The sequence below is a fragment of the Hermetia illucens genome, chromosome 1 (assembly GCF_905115235.1).
Source record: "Hermetia illucens chromosome 1, iHerIll2.2.curated.20191125, whole genome shotgun sequence".
Taxonomy (NCBI): Eukaryota; Metazoa; Arthropoda; class Insecta; order Diptera; family Stratiomyidae; genus Hermetia; species Hermetia illucens.
Window position 1 is genome coordinate 38,060,833 of NC_051849.1, and position 22,978 is coordinate 38,083,810.

General features: G+C 43.5%; 2 protein-coding genes across 2 annotated transcripts in view; one reads left to right on the forward strand and one right to left on the reverse strand.

Moving 5' to 3' along the window:
• LOC119661315 (bridging integrator 2) overlaps positions 1-12,697 on the reverse strand; it is a 30,419-nt gene extending 17,722 nt beyond the window's left edge. The window contains exon 1 of the mRNA XM_038070608.1: positions 12,298-12,697. Coding sequence (XP_037926536.1) covers positions 12,298-12,419 — 122 coding nt within the window. The 5' untranslated portion in view covers positions 12,420-12,697. The remainder of the gene's footprint in view (positions 1-12,297) is intronic.
• A 132-nt stretch (positions 12,698-12,829) lies between these two features.
• Positions 12,830-22,391, forward strand: LOC119647123 (RNA 3'-terminal phosphate cyclase). Its single transcript, XM_038047909.1, has 11 exons — positions 12,830-12,833; positions 12,917-13,116; positions 13,169-13,286; positions 13,366-13,492; positions 13,549-13,654; positions 17,594-17,673; positions 17,734-17,872; positions 17,956-18,092; positions 21,605-21,752; positions 22,007-22,117; positions 22,180-22,391. Exons 1-11 carry the CDS (start codon positions 12,830-12,832, stop codon positions 22,261-22,263), a joined length of 1,254 nt encoding a protein of 417 aa, XP_037903837.1. The 3' UTR covers positions 22,264-22,391.
• Positions 22,392-22,978: the final 587 nt, after the last annotated feature.

Below are 22,978 nucleotides of genomic sequence, written 5' to 3' on the forward strand. Positions count from 1 at the left end.
CTGTCTGCTATCCCATTGCAGTTAGAAATGAAATGAAATGTTCCACTGCTTCTATGCCGAAACACAGATGGCGACGAGTCCATTCTGGATAGCGCACATGTGTTAAATCCCTCCATCTCAATGAGCAGATCCTCAGCTCAGAGAAATCTGTTTGACAAATGGAGATCAACATCCAGAGACAATTCACGTGGATTGCTTGTAACTCATCACTCATCGATCCGCTCCTGGTTTGACTTCACCCTACTCAGGGGATTGGAAGATCGATCTTGCAAGTTAAGTGGAGTCAGTCCGAAATCTGCCTTACAAACAGCGCCAAATGGAAGATCTATCTGTTTTTTGCTATAGAAATAAGTGCGTAGTGAGTTACCCTGGTGATGATATTATACTTCGCACCTTAACCACGCCCCAGGCGTGGAAGGAAATGTACACAGCAGTCTATTTACGAGGTGTTGTTACTCTCAGATGAGCATACTGACATGGTAGTATACCGCCCTCCCATGATTGCCACCGAAATCGTATTAATTTCAGGTTTAAGCGATACAAATGTAGGACAGAGACTAACCAGGTATACGGAACACTATCACTATCACGTCTCCCAGAAAATGTGTGCTAGCAACTTACAAATTTTGAAACTTTATTGCTACAAAAAAGTCAACAACGTTTTGGAAAGGGACTTATCTCACACCGAAGACCTTTGGCTATCGTAAATGGACTATGACTGCTTTCTGGAGTGTATACACGTTCCTCGACAACGATAGCGAGGGTCACAGAATGCCCGTTTTTTCCAATTTTAGCGGGAATTCCAACCATATAAGCTGGGAATTCTGGGCCTAAGCGAAGTAAGATGATGGGACTCTGGGGAGTAATCCTCTCCCTATTACGCAATGTGCGTTTGTACTCTGAAAAGCCAAGTGGTAGCAGACGTGAATCCGGTGTCAGGTAGCATCTGACGGCTACCGCAAGGTGCACTCTCTTGACCTGGGAGCGGATTTTTGACAGATTTTTAACTGCAAGTTTTCCAGGTTAAGGAGCCAATTGTACAATGCTATGCACCCACAGAGACTTTCAATATAGTGGAGAATGATGCTTTCTACGAACAATTAAACGTAGTTCAGGGAAGGCTTCCTGAGGTGAAATTGTGATTGATGGGTGGTCTGAATGCCAAGGTGTGCTCGAACATTTGATGGAGAAACACAGTCTTGGCTATCGCAACGGTAACCAACCACGATAAATCTATAATAAAACCGGAAACTTTTTCTTTCAATAGTTTTACTCGCAACGGTAGTGCTGGAGGGTTCTTGAATTTCTGCAACTTCCACCACCTCGTCATTGGTGGCACATTGTTTGAGCACAGAACCTGCCATAAGGTCAGTTGGGTTTCAACTGAGATCAACCACTTCGCGATTAGCAGTAGATTTAAGAGTTGTTTTCTGAATGTGCGTAACGAGAGAGACACTGACATCGGCCTCGGAAGGGATCACCACCATGTGATGGTCGCTACGTTCGCTAGCATGTTGCGTCCGCCATTTCTCGCAAGCTTGAAGAGCTCAACATTGACCGCTTGTATGATTCAGTTGTCGTTCGACAGTAGTAGAGCTATTTTACTGATCAAACGACAGATATACTGAGTAACCCGCCTGAGAATACTGATTTTTCGGGTGCTACACAGGTTGTCAGTCACGTTCCGAAGGGGTGTCATAAGATCTGGCTGACTGCGAAATCGTGGAAGCGGATCGATGAAAAGAAGATATTGAAGGCTCTACTGACCGCTGCAACTGATGGCGGGCGTGACCCGCTCGAACTCCGATACCGAACGAAATCCCGAGAAGTTCAGTGTAGTGTATGCCATGACAAAAGAGAATTTGGTATTGCTAGGGGGAAGCGGAAGATGCCGTAGATTGGAATTATTTCGGATGAATGCCACAACGAGAAAGAGTTTGTATGTGGCCGCAAATCTTTTCATGGTCCTGTGAAAGATGTTAACGATCAACTTCTCATCCACGATGATGAGCAACTGATAGGGTGGGAAGAACATTTCTCCATGGTTCTTAATCTTATCACACCCGCTGAAGTTCCTTTCTTGCGGATGAAATGGCTAGTCACCGTAACATTCGGATACGGACTGTTCCTCCAAACAGAAGAGAAATCATTTCGGCCATCAATGCACTCAAACGGAGTAAAGACGCTGGGCTTGACGGTCTACCCGCAGAGTTATCTGTTACTGCAGATACTGAAGAGTAGAGGCTCCGAATTAAGTTCATTTATTAAACTACAGGCTACCAAATAACTTTCAAAATTTAACTATGATCCGCAAAACTCATACCCCGAGTAGCGATGTGTCTCGTATTTTTAGCAGCAATCCCCTCAACTTAAAATTCACCCCAACATCCTTTTGTTAACGTTACCAAAAACTGCATTACCTTGATGGGAGAAATCTCTGCTGGTTTCTCGCAAACGTTTCTATTTCACCCGTTTGCTGGAACACTTTCGATATGCTACTCCCATATAGCAACGCAGAAAAAATATTAGCACACAACAATTTCAAATGACTTTGGTGTTGAGATAGCTGCATTTTCAAATTTTAGGTAAGGTAGCGAAGCCGATCTAGTGCTGTTAATATGTCGGACAACATCCAGTTTGGTGCCACCGTCGACAGATAGGGAGAGTGCGATGACCCATCAGACTGAGAACTTTGGTTTTGTTGGTGTTATCTTTAGTCCAACTCTACTTAGGACGAGAAATTTGGTTTGATTTGTTGGTGTTTATTTTCAATCTTATTTGCCTCTCTTTACAAACTCAGAGCGGTAACCGGGTGAGAGAGCAGGCAGATCCTTCAGCATAGTGGATGAGGAGCTCAATTATCCCGGTTTTACGCCAAAGTCCACCAATCTTTAGCAACTGTCAGGCAGGGCCTATTATGACTTCTTTTTCTACCATAGATATAGACACCCCCGTTGGATTATCCTCATCTATACGAACTGGGTGACCTGCCCCTTCAGCTTATTGAACTGGACTAAACGATCGTGATACCGCTCATAAATTTCATCATTATGTAGACTACGGAATCGTCCATCCTTTTAAAGGGATTTTCAAGCCTAGAAAGAAGAAATTTTCTACGGATTCAAAGTTATAATCCACAACAGTCAAGATTTTCACTGATTGTTATTTGATGTGATTGTTGTCTTTGTTTTTGGTGCTGCACCATGTATTTCGCCTTCATCATCATTATCATCCCCTTTATTTAGACCGTTGTTTGTGGTGAATAGTCTCGAGAGTGATCCTGTTACTTTTGTCTGGTCTTACACATTGACCAGGGTAATAATAATTTCATCGGGATACCGAAATTTCATGGCCGTGAACAATTTTGTCCTGGCTGTGCTATAATAGGCGGCCTTGAAGTCAATGAAATGATGGTACAACTGAAGGCCATAATTAAAAGTTTTTCCACTGATTCCACTGAGGGGATTCGAATACCAAGTTGGGCTTGCCTTGTTTAAGTAGATTATCTGAAAATGCTCCCGATAGCTGAGTGGTTAGAGCGCAAGGCTGTCATACGGAAGGTCGCGGTTCAAATCACATTGGTGGCAGTGGAATTTGTATCGTGATTTGACGTCGGACACCAGTCGACTCAGCTGTGAATGAGTACCTGAGTCACATCAGGGTAATAATCTTGGGCGAGCGCAATGCTGACCACATTGCCTCCTAGTGTACCGTTACGGTCTTGAATGAAGTGCTCTAACACACTTCAAGGCCCTGATCCAACATGGATTGTTGCGCCAACGATTATTATTATTATTATCTGAAAATACGGCTTTAAAGTTTGATAAAAAATATGCAAACTTCAACTTTGGTCATTGGCAATTGTGCTCGTAATCAACACTCCAAGTTCAATAAGAAAAGTTAGAAACTACCTTGTTTCGTGAGTCTCAGATATGTTGGAACAGCTTGCCGGAGAAGGATAGTTTTATCTTTGGCGAAAATGAAGTGGTTCAGTGCGACCGAAAAGGGCATGAACTGGCTAATTTTGGAAACATGGAGGCCGATTGATAAACTCCTTCGACAACGAGCTGTTTTAGTGCACATCGAAAGTTCGACAAGTATAGTGTAGAACCCGACACAAAAGTGAGTTCACTCACCATTGCATTAATCAGCAAAGCAAAAATTACTGGAAATAAGAACGCCTCCTGTTCCATACACCACGTGACGAAAAGCGTGACCATACATTTTTCGATATTCAGTTTACGAACTTTAATTATGTACTTTTCATCCCGGATTACGACTAACTCAAGGAGCACCTCATTACAATTCTCTTGTGGATGAAATGGTTAATCACCTGTCATATGGATACGAAATGTCCTGTCTAACAAAACAAACTTATCTCCGCCGTAAATGCTTTCAAACCCAAAGTTGAGCCATCGAGCTTAACGTCTCCCCGTGGAACCATTCATTACATCGCCTGTACTTTCTGCAGAACTGTCCCCACCAATTATTTTGACATCATGAGAAAATGAAACCTTGTCTAATAAATGGAAGGAGTTGATTGATAAGATTTCCAAGAAAGGCGTTGGTATTGAGTGTAATAAGTTCATTAATTTGCGTTTTAATGTCGTTGTAAGCGACATTTTTTAACATTTAAATATATGAAGTGTCATTTGGAAAGCTTAATTGACAAAGCCAAGCTGAGTATATCTAGGTTGTCTTGCTTTCTGGGGCCGCGTAGGTCTTTAGGGAATGTCTTTAGTATCCCAAGAAAGAACTTACACCTCCACTAAGTGGACGCTGATAACCCGTAATAGAGGCTAATATAAGTGAAGATAGTAGTATGTTTGAAGCGCGAAAAACACATGAAATACGATTTCTATACAGTTCAGTCTAGGAGTGGACGAGATAAGATGACCTGTTATCTATAATTTCAATGATGAGATACAAAACAGAAATTGCGCAGGCTTTATAATGACAGAGCAAATTAATAAACTGGCGATAAATATGATAATTAGTTCAAGAGAGTACAATTACGGTTTTGTTTGTGTATCCATTCAACCAGAAATGTGTTAATTTTTAGATGAAAATCAGGATCAGCTTTCTATATTCTAAAGAACAGTCTGCAATCCCGATATAAACGATGATCATGGTGCCGAGATCGAAGGTCGAAGATCCGACTATAAAACACGCCAAGAGTTCATCCTGGATGATCTTGTTACGAACGGCGAGCGTATTTCGGAAGTTACAATTTTGTAGTAGGAAAAGCTAAGTATTTTTATTATTGGAGAAAGCTACACCCATCAGAACCGACAGCTCCTAAAATCATGAAGCCACAGTGCTCCACCGTGCGTTCCTTAAAAACTCGATCCCCTGGGAAAGAGGGCCACACAATCCTATTGCCACCGCAATCTTAGACACCTCGAATCCTGGACTGTCGCTCGTGTTGAGGCGCTTCGACACAAATTTGATCCCAGCATCTATTATTTCCTGAAAACCGACGCTTTTGGTTCTGAGTCCATTCCCCGTGAAACTGCGATAATATCAACCAACGATCTTCTGAGCCAGTGTGTTATTCGACATATTTACACTGTTTTATACTTCCTAATAAATTGCTCACTATTGGCTGCGCCTGATCAAAGAGATTCGAACAACAAGTTGTCATCCATCAACTGTTCCCAAAAAAACATGTCCCAATAGGGGCTTCCCCGTATCATGTGGCTTTTGGGCGAAACATGGTCACCCATGAGAGTACCTACGCCCTTTTACAACAACTAAACTTCTTGCATGATGCGAACCTGGAAATCTCCGCTATTATAAGAGCAGAAGTTCAGAGGCGCATCCTTTAAGCGAGAGAAACACAGGAAAACGGTTAGGGACCTCAAAGTCAAGCCCACCATCTACATTTTCGGCTGCCTTTTCTTTACCAAGTCTCGAACACATGGCTACTCAATAGCAGTAATTGCATCATGGCAACCCAGTTGCTCTGTAGTGTTTCGACCTAGTGTCATATTTCGCTCCCCTTTGCTCTTGCGGCCAGCATGGCGGAGATGAGGGCGACGCTGGACGCTCAGCGTTCGGGCGGCAGGTCACGAGCTCGTTCGCGGTCTACTGCTCGAAAAGGGCGATCGGGTAGCAGGTCGTTGGGACGCCACGTCGTCTAACGATTTGTGACTCTCTCTGCAGGCGCAGTTATCTGGTTGATACTGGTGTAGAGGTTTCAGTTCTTCCCATACCCCGGCACCGTCGGCTATTCCCGGGACCCTTAAAATTGCGGCGGCAAATTCCTCGCGCATTAACACCTACGGGTACAGGCAAGTCCACGTGAGTCTTGGCTTGCGTAGGAAGTTCCCGTGGCGATTCATCCTGGCGGAGGTCAGCTTCCCCATTTTAGGCACAGACTTCTTGTGTCACTATGGGTTGCTAGTGGACTTGCAGAACAAGTCCCTTATAGACTCCATAACCAACCTTAATTCGTCAGGCAGAATCTTATCTCACCCCAACAGCAATCTTTCCGTACTTTTGGAGGACATTACTGACTCTCATTACTGAATGTAGTCTCTCTAACCCAGTGAAGCACAATGCGCAGCACCACATTAACAACACTGGTTCACCTATCTTCTCAAAGGTGCGACCTCTACCACCCCAGAAGTTGGGTATTGCCCGAAAAGAATTCGAGCAACTTATGCAACAGGATATCTGCAGACCTTCAGACAGCTGTTGGTCTTCCCCACTCCATATGGTCCCTAAGCCAAACGGCGAATGGCGCCCCTGTGGAGATTATAGAAGGCTAAACGCACAGACTGTTCCTGACCGATATCCCATTCCACGACTTTGCGCATCATTTCGTAAACTGCCGCATCTTTTCAACCTTGGATTTAACTAAGGCCTATCACCAAATCCCTGTTGCTCCAGAAGACATTCCAAAGACGGCAATATGCATACCCTTTGGACTCTTCGAGTTCACACGGATGACTTTCGGGCTGTGCAATGCGGCGCAAACCTTTCAAAGGGTTATTCACTCGGTCCTGCGAAACCTTGACTTCTGTTTCGTGTATTTGGATGATGTTCTGGTCGCTTCTTGCTCAGAGTCTGAGCATTTAGCCCATCTCGAGTGCATTTTTCAATGTCTTCTTCAGGCCAGTTTAGTCCTAAACATCACTGGAGGAGGAGAGATTCCTCGGCCACTTCCGTTTCCCCTGACGGCATACAGCCTGACCTAGACAAGGTGCAAGCGATCACAAGCTTCCAAGCGTCCTAAAACCGTGAAGGAGTTGCAGAGTTTCTTGGGCATGCTAAATTTCTATCGTCGTTTCCTGCCCAAGGCCGCCCAACGCTAGTCCGTTTTGAACGCGTACTTTTCTGGCCCCAAAACAAAAGACACACGAGAGATTGTGTAGTCTGAAGAGGCTGTCCGCGCGTTTCACAAATCCTGACAACAACTGGCTGATGCTACACTCTTGGCATTCCCTCGACAAGATGCACCCCTAACCGTTTTTGTTGATGCCTCTGACAGCGCAGTAGGTGCTGCTCTTCACCAAAAGGTGAATCAAGTCTGGCAGCCGTTGAGCTTTTTCTCTAAACAGTTGAACCCCGCTCAACGGAACTACAGCACCTACGATCGAGAACTACTCGCCGCGTATTGAGCATTAAATACTTCCGTTTCTCCCTAGATGGCAGGCCGTTCACAGTGTTCACGGACCATAAGCCTCTCACATATGCTTTGAAACAAAAGTCCGACAAAGCTTCCCCTGGCCAGCCTCGACACCTGAGCTTTATAAGCCAGTTCATTCCGATATACAGCACGTGTCCCGCAAGGACAACATAGTTGCTGACGCTGTGTCACGTGTCTCCGAGGTGAACATCCCCGCCTCACTCGACTTCTCGGCTATCGTCAAGGCGCAGGAGGATGACGCAGTGCTTCAGAGCCTCAAATCCAAACCCAAATACAATATTCGGGGGTTGCCCATCTTCGGCTCGAACCTCTCTCTCTGCTGCAAATACTTGGAAAAGAGACCCCGGCCATACATTTCGGCCACCTTTCGCAAGGAAGTGTTTCACGCGGTTCACGACTTAGCACATCCAGGCATCAGCACGACAAATCGGCTAGTCACCAAAACATACTTCTGGCCATCCATGAATAAGGACGTCAACTCTTGGGCCAGAGAGTGCATCGCATGCCAGCAGTGTAAGGTCACCAGGCATGTAAGGAAAGAAGTGGGCTCCTCTGAAGGACATTACGGCGCAATATTGTGTCGAAGCCTTCTGTCGATAATGGATCCCTCGCTTAGGCGTCCCTGCAGTGATTATCACTGACTTTCAGAGTTAGACAAACTCCTGGGATTCAAACGCCAGTGGACTACTGCATACCACCCGCAATTCAATGGCATGCTAGAGCGTTGGCACCGGACGCTGAAATCCAACATTATGGCCCGCGACGATCCGTCCTGGACTCAAGTCTTTCCTTTCGTCCTACTTGGCCTGTGAACCACCCGCCGAGAGGAATTGCTGCCAGCCCCGCGGAGCTGGTATATGGGAGATCGGGTCTCACAGATTCTGGGCTGCTGGGTCTACTGAGAGACAACCTCCACCGCCTGAAAACTACACCTCCCACCCGACACACAGCCGCACCTGCCTGCGCTCCCAAGGAGCTGGACACGTGCACGAACGTCCTAGTCAGGACGGATGCCGTCCGGAAGCCGCTGCAGCCTCCTTACGAAGGCCCGTACCGTGTTCTCGAGCGGAGAGAGCACTTCTTCCAGCTCGAGATCAGGGAACATAAAAAGGCTGTTTCCTTATCCAGGCTGAAGCCCGTTTGCTCCCCAAATCAACGCCACGTTCGCTTCACTGAATGATGGGGAACCCAGTTCCGATTTCAGTCGCTGAAATCCCTAGGTTTCGTCTGGAGGCGGAATGATGTGGCGCAGCAGGGTTAACAACATTCGAAATTTATCTCGACCGGTGTTCTCCGCGGTGGAGTAGGCCCTGATGGCTCGAAAAAAACAATGGAAAGTAAAAAATGATTTGACATTTAGATTTTCAATGAACGCGAACTTGAGATAATCCGTTAACAACTTTTCAGTTTCATATTTTCAATTTCGTTTTTGAATAGTTTATTGCGTTCTGTTTTAGATAATAAACATGGAAATTGATTACAACATTGCATTTGATTCGGTGCAACTTCCTTCCTCGAAGGAGTGAACACGAGACATACAACTTAAATGATATTTGAGGGGTGAGAATTGAAATCGAAAGAAGATTTTTATCTTAAATCGCATCCATTGTGAAAGTATTATTATAAGTGAACAGAAACATGTTACGCTTTAAATCGAAAAGAAGTGCTCGTGATAGTCATATCAAGACTAAATACTCTTTTCAAACTCTGCAATTGTCAGATGGACTGCTCCGCCAACTCGGATATTACTTTCCGTATCGCCCCAGCCGCAAAAAGAGTCGGAACGGCTGTTTTGACGCTGAATGTAAGCTAGCAGCGGAACGGAAGAATGGTGCATACTGAGTAATGCTTCATTCTCAAAGAACGCGGAGACTTATCACGAACTACGGCGATCCGAGAAGCGACTTCACAGACGGAAAAAGGGAGAACCAACAGGTCTGTAAATTCGCAAAGTACAGGGAGCAACCGCACCAGGCGCGGAAGTTTTACCAACAAGTCAGCAGGATGAAGCCTTACACACCTCGATGTTCATCCTGCCGAGACAAAGAGGGAAATCTGATTTCCGACAGAATGGGCATATTGGAGCGATGGGTTGAGTACTTTGATGAACTACTGAACAACCAGTACATCGGCGAGTTGGAGGTCCCGCCAACTGAAGACGACGGACAAATACTGCCACCAACAAGCATAGAAGAAACAGTCCGTGTAATTCATCGGTTTAAAAACCATAAGTCGCCAGGAGCCGATGGTATTACAGCCGAATTGGTTAAATATGGAGGCGACCAATTACACCAAGTGGTTCATCAACTTGTGCTCAAGGTGTGGGACAACGAATGAATGGCTGATGACTGGCAAAGAAGCATTATCTCTCTCATACATCGAAGGGAGATATCACACAGTGCAGCAATTATAGAGGTATCACGTTGCTGAGTACCATCTATAAGATATTCTCCGCTATCTTGCTAGGTCGGATAGCCCCATACCCCCAGAACATCATTGGCCCATACCAAAGAGGCTTCACTCCAGGCAAATCAACAACAGATCAGATTTTCTCTCTGCGATAAAACTGTACACGGCCATGAGAGAATTCGGGATCCCGACGAAACTGATAAGACTGACTAGGCTGACCCTGACCAATGTGCGAGACCAGATCAAAGCAGCAGGATCACTCTCAAGACCATTCGACATCAACAACGGTCTACGACAAGGGGATGACAAGGGATCATGCGTCCTCTTTAACCTGGCCCTTGAGAAAGTGATCCGTGATGCTGAGGTAAATGCAAGAAGTACGATCCTCTTTAAGTCCACCCAACTACTGGCCTATGCTGACAATGTCGACATCATTGGAAGAACGACCCGAGACGTACAAACTGCCTTCATCCATATCGAGCAGGCGGTGATTAATGCGAGATCTTGGGCTGCACATCAATGAAGGCAAGACAAAGCATATGGTGGCAACGTCAGCACCAAGAACCAACCAACCAACAACATCAAACCGCACTGGTTAAATGGGAAAAATAAACATAGGAGACTACAACTTTGAGACCGTTGATAATTACTTGTATCTAGGGTCGCAAATCACAACTGATAACAGTTATGATGATGAAATCCACGCACGGTTGTTGTTAGCCAACAGCTTATAAAAACTGTTCCGCTCGAAACGTCTCACCATAGGTTCGAAGCTCTTACTGTACAAGACGATGATTTTGCCAGTCCTCATGTATTCCTCTGAAAGTTGGGTTCTTAGCAAGAAGAGTTGCGAACTCTTGGCCGCATTCAAGAGAAGAATCCTCCCAAGAATTTTTGGCCCCCTACATGAGAATGGACGATTCCGCAGCCTACATAACGACGAAATCTATGAGTTGTGGATAAAATCCGGCTCAACAGGTTGCGGTGGGCGGGTCACTTAATCCACATGGATGAAGATGATCCAGCCCGGAAAGTCTATAAGGGCAATATCTATGGTAGAAAAAGAAGACGAGCCAAACCTGCCTGAGATGGCGTAGGTCAGGACGCCAAACAGGTTTTAGGGATATCGAATTGGTTGACCTCGGCGCAAAACCGGGATGCCGGGAGTTCCTAATTAAGGCAGGCCTAGACCGGATATCGGTTGTTGCACCGTTGATGATGATGATGATGGTCCATAAAGAGTTTGCTCATCAAGGACTGACAGTTAACGCTGCTCACTACTTAGATTACTAGTTAGCGACTTCCTGCCCAAACACCAGGTGTCAACGTGGTCCCATCCCTCCTATAGTCCTGACGTCACCCCAGCAAACTTCTTTTTGTTCCCCGGATTAAGGCAGCCCTGAAAGGAGCACGATTTTCGTCCATAGAAGGGACCCAATCAGGTGTGACGAAGAATTTGCGGGAGGTCCTGTTTTGCTTGTGTATCGAATTTTGGCAGATTTACCTCACACAACTTACGACAAAAAATCCTTTAAATTTGGAAGTTTGGTCAAGTTACTTAGAGTTCATTGTCATTTAGCATTCCATCATTAGTCAATGCTGTGACAACTCGGGAATTATGAATAAATACATAAATTTTTATTTCGTATTTAAGTGCTAAACCCATTTGCCCGGTTAATTGCATTACGTAATCCCGTTTTTTTCCGCAAGATACTGCCAGTAAGAATAAGTTCGATTACGTATTTTTCAGCAGATCTTGTGCATCACCATAGTGGGAGGAGAAACCATCCTATGGATCAGTAACGCATAGAATAGACGGAAGTTCGCTTATTTTAACTTCGCCAGCAATCAAGTCTTGTCTAGGCAAATGTGTTTTTATCAGAAATCTATCATGAACCATTGACAATTACATGGTCTACTAGCGAAAGGAATCGATCGTTCTACGGCCACTAACCGAGATTCAAGGCCAAATTGTTTATAACAAATATCTTGTGACCAAGCGAGCTCTCTCTAATTGCATAGGCAAAGTCAAATCTTATCAGCTCAAGATGAATCAAGAGGAAAACGGGGCAAACAAACAATAAATACGGCAAGAGCATTCTTTCGCGATGATAAGATGATAACAGATAAGATCTCACACAAAATACTTGGGGCTCAACTATAAGCTAGCCGCCGAGATGCATATTTTCCCGATTTTATTCTATCAACAACAAAATTTCGACTTGAACACTTACCGCCTCACTTTCCGCTTCCGCTGTGTGGTGATTTCCGGTAGCTCCAAGTCCGACAGACTCTTGGAGTCGTCCGATAGCTGCAACAACTTGAAGGTTTCATTGTTCTGACGTGTTTCCTGCATCTTTACGATCACTTTCAGTTTTCATGCTCCACACACAAAACGTTTCTTCCTTCCTAACTCACTTCACTGTATCACAGTCGCATCGGATTTTATTGCTTATCGTGTTAACGGCCGCCGTGTCGAACACTTTGTGCAGTTTTAAATGATATTATTATGTAAATTATTTGAGAAACGCACTTTTGTACAAAAATAACTTCAGCCCATCATCGTCGGACGTAGGTTTTTGTTGTTAAACTCCGGCCCAGGTTATGTCGTTTTGTTGAGAATGAAATGACAAGTGACTTGTACTTGACAATCAGATGAGGGCCAGTGGCGTAGAATTTTTTCTTATCGTCGTGCATTTATTTGAAACTATTCTTGGCACAATTTCAATTCAGATCGAATTATGACTGAGGATTTTGTAACAAGATATGAGTAAACGCTTTTACAGAGAGAAGAGGATTATAATGAAAGGATCAGTACATGGGATTAACTAAAATCTATAATCCCGCTGTCAGAAATATTGAAAACCCGCTGCAATCAAATACAAATTCGAAGGGAACGAAAGAACCTTCTGACAGCACTCAAGCAATGTTTTGATGCCAAACGTCAATTGATTTTTTCCCGGCTGCAGGTGGAGTTACTGGAGGACGCGTATTTGAAGTTCGGTCTTGCAATATCCACAATGATCGAAATAGACGGGAGCATATTGGAAGGGGTAATTTCTGTTATAATCATAAAAGAACTTAATAAGGAATCTTCAATTTTAGGGTGGCCAAATACTCCGAATTGCGCTCAGTATGAGCTGCCTCCTTAAAACTCCAATTCGAGTTTCAAAGATTCGTGCCGGTCGCCCGAAGCCAGGCCTGTCAGCTCAGCATTTGCATGGTATTTGATATGAAGGAAAAACGTTTCGAAAGTTATGAACTGAGTCATGAAATCTATTTCATCATCCTCCCAAATTCAGGCGTCCAGTTGTTGAAGTCCATGTGCAATGCCACTGCGAAGGGTGATGTCATGGGATCGACCGAGCTGGAATTCCATCCGGGCGACATCACTTCTGGGAAGTTTAATGTAGACACGGGAACTGCAGGGTATTTAGCTAGTAGTTGAGCTGCAACTAGACATGTTATGGATGTTGTATTTACAGGAGTGTTGCGCTTTTACTACAAGTTGGATTGCCAGTGGCACTTTTCGGGAGGAGTACCACAACGCTGGATCTGAAAGGAGGAACTAATGCCGCAATGGCACCACAGGTAACGTGGTTTGTATTAAGAATTATCGCACAAAATATGACCTAAATAAACTTTGAATGGAGATGATTTGACGGCAGTAGAGATCGACACAAAAACTCCCTATGTTGAACCTCTTTAAGAAGCTTCTTTGTAGGGATATCCTTGACACCGATAAATCTTCCAAGTGAACCATATTAAAAACATTCTTCTTGAATAATTATGGGAGCTCTCGCTGATAAGTTGATGAAATAACTGTGAGCGGGGGGACTGCAGCCTTAAGGACTCGCCAAACAGAAAGATACTGGATGCGGCAGAACCTTATGAGAGCGGCAATACGTTACTCGTGGCGACTAGGATCGGTGTGTTGAGAAGTGATCAAATCAGCGAGAGGGATCTCAACGAAGCTTGTGTCAACCATACGAATATTGACACGGAGGCGAAAAAGAAGGATAGCAAAATGTAAGAGGGACAATTTATCATCCACCTGGAGTGCCTGTTGAAAAAGAATTTTAGACTGGAATGAAGCCAAGGTTTTCGCGATGGCTTCTCCATTTTGAGTACACTGATGAGGCTGCCTTCAAGCAAGGCCTCCCTCCTTTGACGTGCACATTATACACAGAGAATTCGTTTTTTCGCATCGATTTTTACCTGGCGACAGCAACTCAAATTTCTCCATTCGGCTGCGTAAATGTAAAGGGTAAAACTTTGCTGTTGGGAGCCAACATGGCCTGGATCAAACCAGTTTGAATAATTTGAGAACGAAGCTGGCTGTGGTTTTTTATAATTAAGGAGATTTAAATCCTCGTTTTAGAGCCGAAAAAATCTCGGTGCTGATGGCTGAACTCTGAATACAAACCATCAAAAATGTTCAAGAGAAAAAGGTTAAAAATGGCTGTTGGTACACATTCTCTGCATGCTTGTAACACCTTCTCTCGTCCTCGCTTATCGGTTATCTTGTATGTAAAATCCAATCCATCCAATGATGCAAGAAGCAAAGTTGAAGGTGTATGACTACTTACCTGATCTTGGTGTTGAGATAACTAATTGCTAGTCGTCGGCAGAAACCACACTTCCTAGATATACAAATTGATCGACGCCTTCGATGATCTGTCCATTCATGCAGATAGGGAGATTGCTTGAGATTGTTTTTTATAGTGTTTATCTTCAATCCAACTCTACTTGTTTGTCTTTCCAAATTCAGTACCGTGTGGCCAAGGTATATGACCCAATGAGAGAGCAAAGAAATGCCATCAACGTAGATGAAATGTTTGAGCATAGATATCATTGCCCATTGAATTTCTCCACGTCTTCCGTCACCGATAACAATAAGAAATAATATCGGTGGCAGCCTCCCTTTTCCACCTCAAAATTTTCCGAAATTTCACTTTCGTGCAGCACGTGACATTTTGGGCCATCATATGTAGCTCTGATAATGACTATTATCTGAAATAATAAAAAACTTGTTTCTTTTTCGTTGGAGTAGATATTTATTCTTGCAAATACCGATATTTCGGGAACCACTTGTTCCCTTCATAAGTGCTAACAAGTCCCCAGACTTACAATTCGCGTCAATTGTCACCTGCTCGATCTGGATGAAGGCACTATTGTACGTCTCGGGTGGTTCTTCCCATGATGTCAATATCGTCGGCATAGGCCAGTAGTTGGGTGGACTCAAAGAGGATCGTACCTCTTGCATTTACCTCAGCATCACGGATCACTTTCTCGAGGGCCACGTTAAAGAGGACGCATGATAGGGCATCCCCTTGTCGTAGACCGTTGTTGATGTCGAATGGTCTTGAGAGTGATCCAACTGCTTTTATCTCACCTCGCACATTGGTCAGGGTCAGGCTAGTCAGTCTTATCTTATGTCATTTCGGGATGTGGCTGAGAAATGAATATATTTAATAGCCCAATGTTTATCAATATTTTCAGAGGGGTTGCTCAATATATCTGCCGTCCGATTAGCAAGATAGCTCTCCCACTGTCAAGCGACAGCTGGGTCATACAAGTACTGGACAACTCCTAAATCTACTGTTGATCGCGAAGTGGTCGATATGATTGCTCGTACGATGTTGGTCAGTTGAAATCCAACTGACCTTATGGCAACCTATATGCTCGAACAATGTGCCACCAATGACGAAGCGGTGTTGCAAAAATTCACGGACCTTCCATGTCGTTGCAATCGCAAAGAACGTGTTTTCCCATCACATGTTAGAGCCCACCTTAGCATATAAATCACCCATCACAGCCTCTCCTGAACTGCGTGTAATTGCTCGTAGAAAGCATTCTTCTCCACTATATCGGAAGTCCCCATTGGTGCATAGTATTGTACAATTGTGGTGCTCCTTAACCTGACCCGGAATCTTGCAGCTAGAAGTCTGTCAGAAACCGGCTTCCAGAGAGCGCGCCTTGCGGTAGCTGTCAGAAGCAACCCGGCAACGGATTCTCGTCTGCTATCATTTGGTTTTCCAAAGAATAAAAGCACGTTGCCGCAAGAGGAAGAAGAGCATTCTCCAGAGTCCCACCATCTTACTTCGCTTAGATCCAGAATGTCCCGCTTAAATCGTTGGTATTCCTACTCAAGTTGGAGAAAGCGAGCATTCTGAAGACCCTCGCTACCGTTGTCGAGGAGCGTGCGCATATTCCAGAAACCAATCATAATCCGTTTTCGAAAGCTAAAGGTCTTCGGCGTGAGGTCAGTCCTTTTCCGAGGTTTTGTTGACGTTTCGGAGGCAGTAACGTTTCAAAATTTGCAGGTTGCTGGCAACAAATTTCTATCCCTTTTAGTCGCTTATTATGACAAGCAGGGAAGACTTTGAGTGTATACTTTTCTTCTTGTGTCGAGAAACAAAGGATAGAATTTCGCGAAACTGTTGCGAAATTCACGGCAAGTGGCTTATCTACGTTAGAAATATAAACTTATAAATATAAATGTCAGTCGAATTAATAAATTTCGAATGTTGCTAATCCTGCTGCGCCACATCACTCCGCCCCCAGATGAAACCTAAAGGTTTCAGCGAACGCGACGTTGATTTGGGGCGCAAAAGGGCTTCAGCCTGGACAAAGAGACATCCCTCCTGTGTCCCCCGATCTCGAGCTGAAAGAAATGTTCTCCCCGCTCGAGAGCACGGTACGGGCCTTTCTATGGAGGCTGCAGCGGCTTCCGGACAGCATCCGTCTTGCCCAGGACGTGCGTGCACGAGTCCACTTCCCTGGGAGCATAGGCAGGTGTGGATGTGTGTCGAGTGGGAGATGTGGTTTTAAGGCGGAGGAGGTTGTCTCTCAGCAGACGAAGTAATCCAGAGTCTGTGAGACCCGATCACTTGGGGCCTTGGGTTGTCCCCGTATATCAGCTCCGCGGGGCTGGCAGCAAATTCCTCTCGGGGGGTTGTTCCAAGGACAAGGAAATTTAATTCTAATGAAATGAAAATGAAAGTTATCGACTCGGTCAGCGATTGAGAACTGACAATTTCTTCTAAACAGATGTCAAAACCTTCTCCGCCACGGAGAAAGCCGGTGGTGGCATCTGTCAGACGAATTGACCCTGCTGCGCCACATGTTAATGATAACACTACTTTGGAATGCGGACCTTACTATGAAAAGTATCCACTTTCGAAATAGGTTTTTATCTCCATGTCAAACTGTTGCGCTATAAGGTTCAATATTGTTAAATGAGGCTCATTATCAGTATGTGCAATGAACATATTGTAATTATCCGGCATCCACCTGCCATTATCGTATAATCCATGTTCGGATGAGTCGTGTTGGTCTAGTTGTTTCATTTGGAATTTTCAACTTACTTCTTGAAATAATTCTCTATAACTTTCCTTCTTGCAAACTAGCAATTGGTGCCTTTCTCTCTCAACTTCATACTCTGTTCATAGATGAACCAAATAAGGAGAAGCACTCCACTTTCGTGTTACTTATTAAAATATAATTTAATTCATCTGCTACTTACAGATTGATTACGTGACAGAAATCCTCCGGCCGAATTTAGAAAAGATGAATGTAACATTTGATTTCGAATTGTTCAAACGTGGGTAAGAAATGATGCTAATTCAGTAGATTGGACAAACGAAGTAAAGCATATTCTTCAATAGGTACTTCCCCAAAGGCGGTGGACATTGTGAAATTACAGTGCAGCCTGTGAAAACCATCTTACCATGTAATATTACAGAGTTTGGGAGGATACAAGAATTCTTCGGATGGTGTTTTGTTGCCGGTTCGTTGCCTTTACAGGTAAGATGAGGATCTACAGCAGATTCAATCAAGGAAAAAAAATGTTTTAATGAGTCTTTAATGCGTTTTGTTTCCGCAATCAGATGGCGAATAATATGCGTAGTGCAGCCAGACGACTGCTACAAGGATGTGATAATCAACAAAGGGAATCGATAAGATATAACATCTTTTCATATAAAGAAGAACCAGATGTGGCCGAGGGAAATTGTTCGGGGCTTGTGTAAGTACTCCTAAAAGTTGCTTGAACAAATTTTTTATTATACAGATATATTCAACTATTCTGACAAATGGATGTAAAATTTGAAAGGTTAGCCAAAAATTAGGTATGAAGCAATAAGAAATTAATAAGCCTGGAGATATAGTCGCCGTTGAGCAAATCGCTGTGGTCGAGAAAATAGTCAATCGTGTCGTTGTCACATGGGGTTTTGGTGCCTTGCTTATTGCTGATAGACGACTAGACGGAGCTTCCTATGCGAGCCCTGTTGTGGTATTGCCTCTCAAACTTCGAGTCAGTCGATGGAATGTGTTTTTTTTTTGTGTCGTTTGCACTGTTTGCACTTAGCAGTTAAATTTCCAAGTACTTTTCGGAAACACGTCTCCACTTCGTCATTCTGCTTCAATAAGAGGACCAAATTGGTACAATTGAGAGCCGATGACGGGTTCCACATTAGTGGCTTGGTATAAAAACAATACTCTTAGTTTTCTTGTATTGTTTTTGAAAGATACATTGTTTTGCTCTTTAATTTAATGTTTCTTAGGAACCGACGAATCCTTTGGGTTGTATTAAGTTCTTTGGCTTTATGCCTGTTGGCAACTCGGTCGGGCAGAAGTAATATATTAATTATTTTTCCAAATTTCGTCTTGGATTTTCTGAACTTATATTAGTCTAGTAGAATTGTTTAAGATGGTCTTCAGGTGTCCAAGGTGCATTCCATGAAGATTTTAGGCAACGGCTACACAACATCCAAAGAACAGAATTTCGAGTTTACCCAAGTACAGCATGATCTTTCTAGGCAGTTTTAAAATTTGTTGGTGCCAAATACTATGGCACAGGAGAAAAGCGTGAAGGGGAGTTTGGTGAATTGGAGTATCAATGACAGTTGTAGCCAGTGGGATTTTGTTATCCGCGTGACCTCGACCGACGAGTTGGATGAGACCACCTCAATGCCTCTAAATAGACATGCTAACAAAGTTATAGTAGTTATTCATAGGGTCGAGATCAGTGATACAATGTTGAATCTCAATGAAATCTCTGGTTTTTAATTTTTAGGTGAAATTTGTGTTCCGGTAACATTTCGGGGCGCCTAGATTTACTCCCCCTGCGTGTAATCATCTTCCGATTGCCATAAAAACTACGTGTAAAAGCGCTGTGACAAAGTATTTGCTAGAAAATCGATTCATATTTTAGAAAAAGTCTGATGATAGGCGATATTTGGTATTATTAGCAACGGTGAGTGTCGTTATTCAATCGAACACGGAATACAAATGCAAATTATAAGCGTCGAAGTGGAAATATTAAGCAAGATAACGTTAAATATGTTCTATGAGGTTGGCAAGTTTCATTTTAAAGGGATAAGCTGCAAGACTTCAATGTTCTTATTGCTTTCGGAACGTATTTTGTAGAATGCTTCTAAGTTGCCATGCAGTTGCGCAACTTTCATAGCTATTCAGATGGAACAAATGTTACTCAAGTATATCATTCTTATTGTTTGTTTTAGTTTAGTTTCGGTCATGGTGCCCGCAGTTGACTAATAAGGCAGACCTCCAAGCTAGAAGTTAGTGTGGTTTGCAGTCATCCAATCATACACGCTTTGAAGACGAGCGAGTTTTCTCTTGCTCGTATTTGAAGTATTTCTTCTTTGATTTGAATTTGCTTTTAAACATCAAACCTGTTCTTCCATTCCAACTAAATGCCTCACCAACTCCCAAGAGTTTCGACAAACCTCCCAGTGTTCACTTTCGCAAAAAAGCGCTGGGATGACGCATACCGAGAGTTTGTGTCAACCACTTCGAAGGTAATATATTGATGACTGCTTGCCGAAAAGTCTTCCAGTATTCACCAACCGTCCACCAGTGATTCGGGAAACGTCGGGAATGCTTCCCTCGTAGCCTGGATGCCGGAATGTTGGGATGGATCCGTTGTTTAAAACTAAAAGCCCTGTTCTCGCCGGCATCCTCTCATTTGGTGTTAGACAGTGAAAAACGTTACCCCTAAACACCGAGTCTAGTCAAAGCCATCCCCTCGGCCTTGGACAAGAACCCTAAGGTGGATTCAATGCGAAACCCAGATGGTAGCGGGGTGCCATAAAACTGGGTCCTTGTTTCGATACTGTTCACTGATGAGCACTAGATCAGCTTTTATCTCCGCAGCGAATTACGCTAGCAACTCGTAAGCGATTGCACTCCGGTGCATACTGATCTGTAGTTGTTCTGCTCTGAAAACTGACCGCGCCAAGCCCGATTCCTGCATAGAATGCAAGTTTTATTTTCGCAATTATTCGCTTTATTGCATGCCTGAACGCATCTGCGGAACGTTGCACTTATGGCAGGTCCCCGGCAGGTTGCAGACGTGTGCCCATAATCTAAAAATCTGCAGCATTTGGTTGGGGCGGCCAGGATTCGTATCCTACATATTATCCAACCAATTCTGATTTTCCCGTTGTAAGAAGCTTCGTGGCAGCTACAGCGTGTTTTTAGCGTCGGAACTTCGCGGAGGTGATACCAATCCGGATATTGTCTATCTGCGGACATTCGCGGTTGTTGGCCTGTTCTTCCTCGTTCTTTTCGGTGAGGCAGTCAAGGTCTGGGATTTCCAGAGAGCACGTGGGTTCTAGGCTAGAAACCAAAACTTTCTCTCCCAGTAGTCCCTTAACTATTTTACATCTTCGGCCTTGCTCGTATAAGCGATTTAGCTAAGCTTTTCTTTTGGTGCTCCACCCTTCGTATCCGCCTTAATTTTAGGTAGAGGTGTTTCTCGGTGTTTTGCTGCCTCTTGTCCCTCTTCGCTTTTTTCTTTTGAGCCCTGGATAGTAACTGAGTGAACTTTCCTTCAGATGCCCCCTTTTCCTTTCGTTTTCCCCCCAGAGGGAGGGGACGGTTGCTTCTGCTTTTCGCGTATCTTCTGTTACTCTCAATGTCCGCCTGTAGTACGAAATTCGATACAGGAGCTCCTCCAGCTCAATTAGTCCGTTTACTCCTTTGCTGATGTTTTTCTGGAGGAACGTCGCAGATCGCATACGCTTCACAACTACCACGCATTTTTGGATAAGCCTTTCCTCTTGGGCTTTCGCAAGAATAGTCGACTACGCTCCCATTTATATTCGAAGCCAACTGATCAATTTCAGCAGTTTTCACTGTGCTTCTTTTCGCAATAACAGTGCTACGTGGTACTATCTGGTTTTCCGCCTCTGTCTCAGGTGCCGCATCACTTTGCGAGTCTTCTGCTTTGTTGGTGCATCCCGATGTCTCGCCGGGTATTTTAGCCCTTGCCGGTTCAAAAAGCACACTACCCGACCAGGGTCTCACGACAGTGTGTCTAGGACGCAGGTATTATGTTAGCTAGGAAATGAGAACTATTTGCTCGGACACCTCGGGGACGTCACTCCCAGTATCATAAGCGACCCATTAAGTACGTCAGCGATCCTTAACGGGTCGCCCTGAGGGGGTTGATACGTTCGCGTCGAAACGAGCTGCTTCACTTCTAAATAACTTTGTCAATTGTTTCTTTTTCAGATTAGGCTGTCTGTCATCAACGGGGTGCATAATTGGTGGTTCAGCCCTGGGATCAAGAAATGAGAAAGCGAATGTTACTGGAGAGAAAGCTGCCAATGAAATTTTAGGTTGTTTACAATATCAAGCATGTGTTGATTCACACACTCAGGTATATTAATACAAATATCAATCCGGGAATTCGAAAAATTACTTTTTTTCTGAAATGCTCAGTGTTAACTAGTTGAACACTATGTTTCAAATAGTGTTTTTATTATTTCTTCCATACATCTCGTTTTTTTACAAATTTGATAATTTCTGTGATGTGTCCATTATGAAAAAAAAACGATGTCGTTATTTGATTCTTTTAGAAACTTTATATGTAAATAGTTCAGCAATAAACAATAACATTTTCCGACTCTGCAGGATCAGCTTATCATCTACATGGCTCTAGCTGATGGCCGAAGCAGAATTCGAACTTCACCTTTAACCCTTCACACGAAAACGGCCATCTACATTGTTGAAAGTATGACGAAGGTAAAACTCTGCATTTATGGTTTACGGAAATTTGATTTTAAGTTTTGTTAAATTTTGCACAGGCGAAGTTCTATACATCAGAACAAAGTGATGGTGCCGTTATAGTGGAGTGCGATGGAATTGGATACAAAAACAAATATTTATAATTAACATGTACTTCACTTCCTTCTTTGGAGACTAGACTTTAAAACCCGACCCTTTATTTATGGAATAAAAAAGTATACTTCTCAATGTATTGTGTTCTGTTGAGATGCGTTTTTCAAACTTATTTTCCAACTGCCAACTGCCAAATTTGTGATGGCTACTAATCAAAATTCAATAATAAAATGCAATTTTGGCCAAATATTTTTTGAATTCTCATTTAGTATGGCTGGTGTTAATGGTCAACAAATTCTATATTGAAAAGAAGCAATTTCGGTAACATCCAGCTTCACAGCTTCTTCTGCAAAGGGCTCGGTTATCCTTTCCAAGATTTAGATCAAAACTGTTTTTAAGATTCAAATTTGAAATATCAAATTTAAGTCGTCAAGTTTCGGCTACGTAAGGGAAATTTGTCGTTGGGGCTGCCCTGTTCCGCTCTGGTAAAAAGTTGTTCCGAATGGAAGAACGCGGAGTTTAAAAGATTTTTTCTCGGAGTAAACATGTGTGCTGCTGTACAAAAATCGGAAAAAATTTGTGCGGTGTGATTTTTATTTATTTCGTATACAATAAACACTACGTTTTATCCGGACGGTAGCACTATTGAAGACTAACTGGGTTGCGGCAATAATGCCCTAAAAACAATTACCAAAAATTCGTAGTCCAATTGCCCGCCAATCATAATTACCTTTTTCAATTGATAAAAAAGATGTGTGTCGACGT

Bases quoted from the DNA above. Each gene is read 5' to 3' on its own strand.
- LOC119647123 (XM_038047909.1), top strand. The intron at 17,674-17,733 runs GTAAGAAATGAT...ATTCTTCAATAG, and splicing joins TTCGAATTGTTCAAACGTGG to GTACTTCCCCAAAGGCGGTG. The intron at 18,093-21,604 runs GTAAGTACTCCT...TTTCTTTTTCAG, and splicing joins GGAAATTGTTCGGGGCTTGT to ATTAGGCTGTCTGTCATCAA.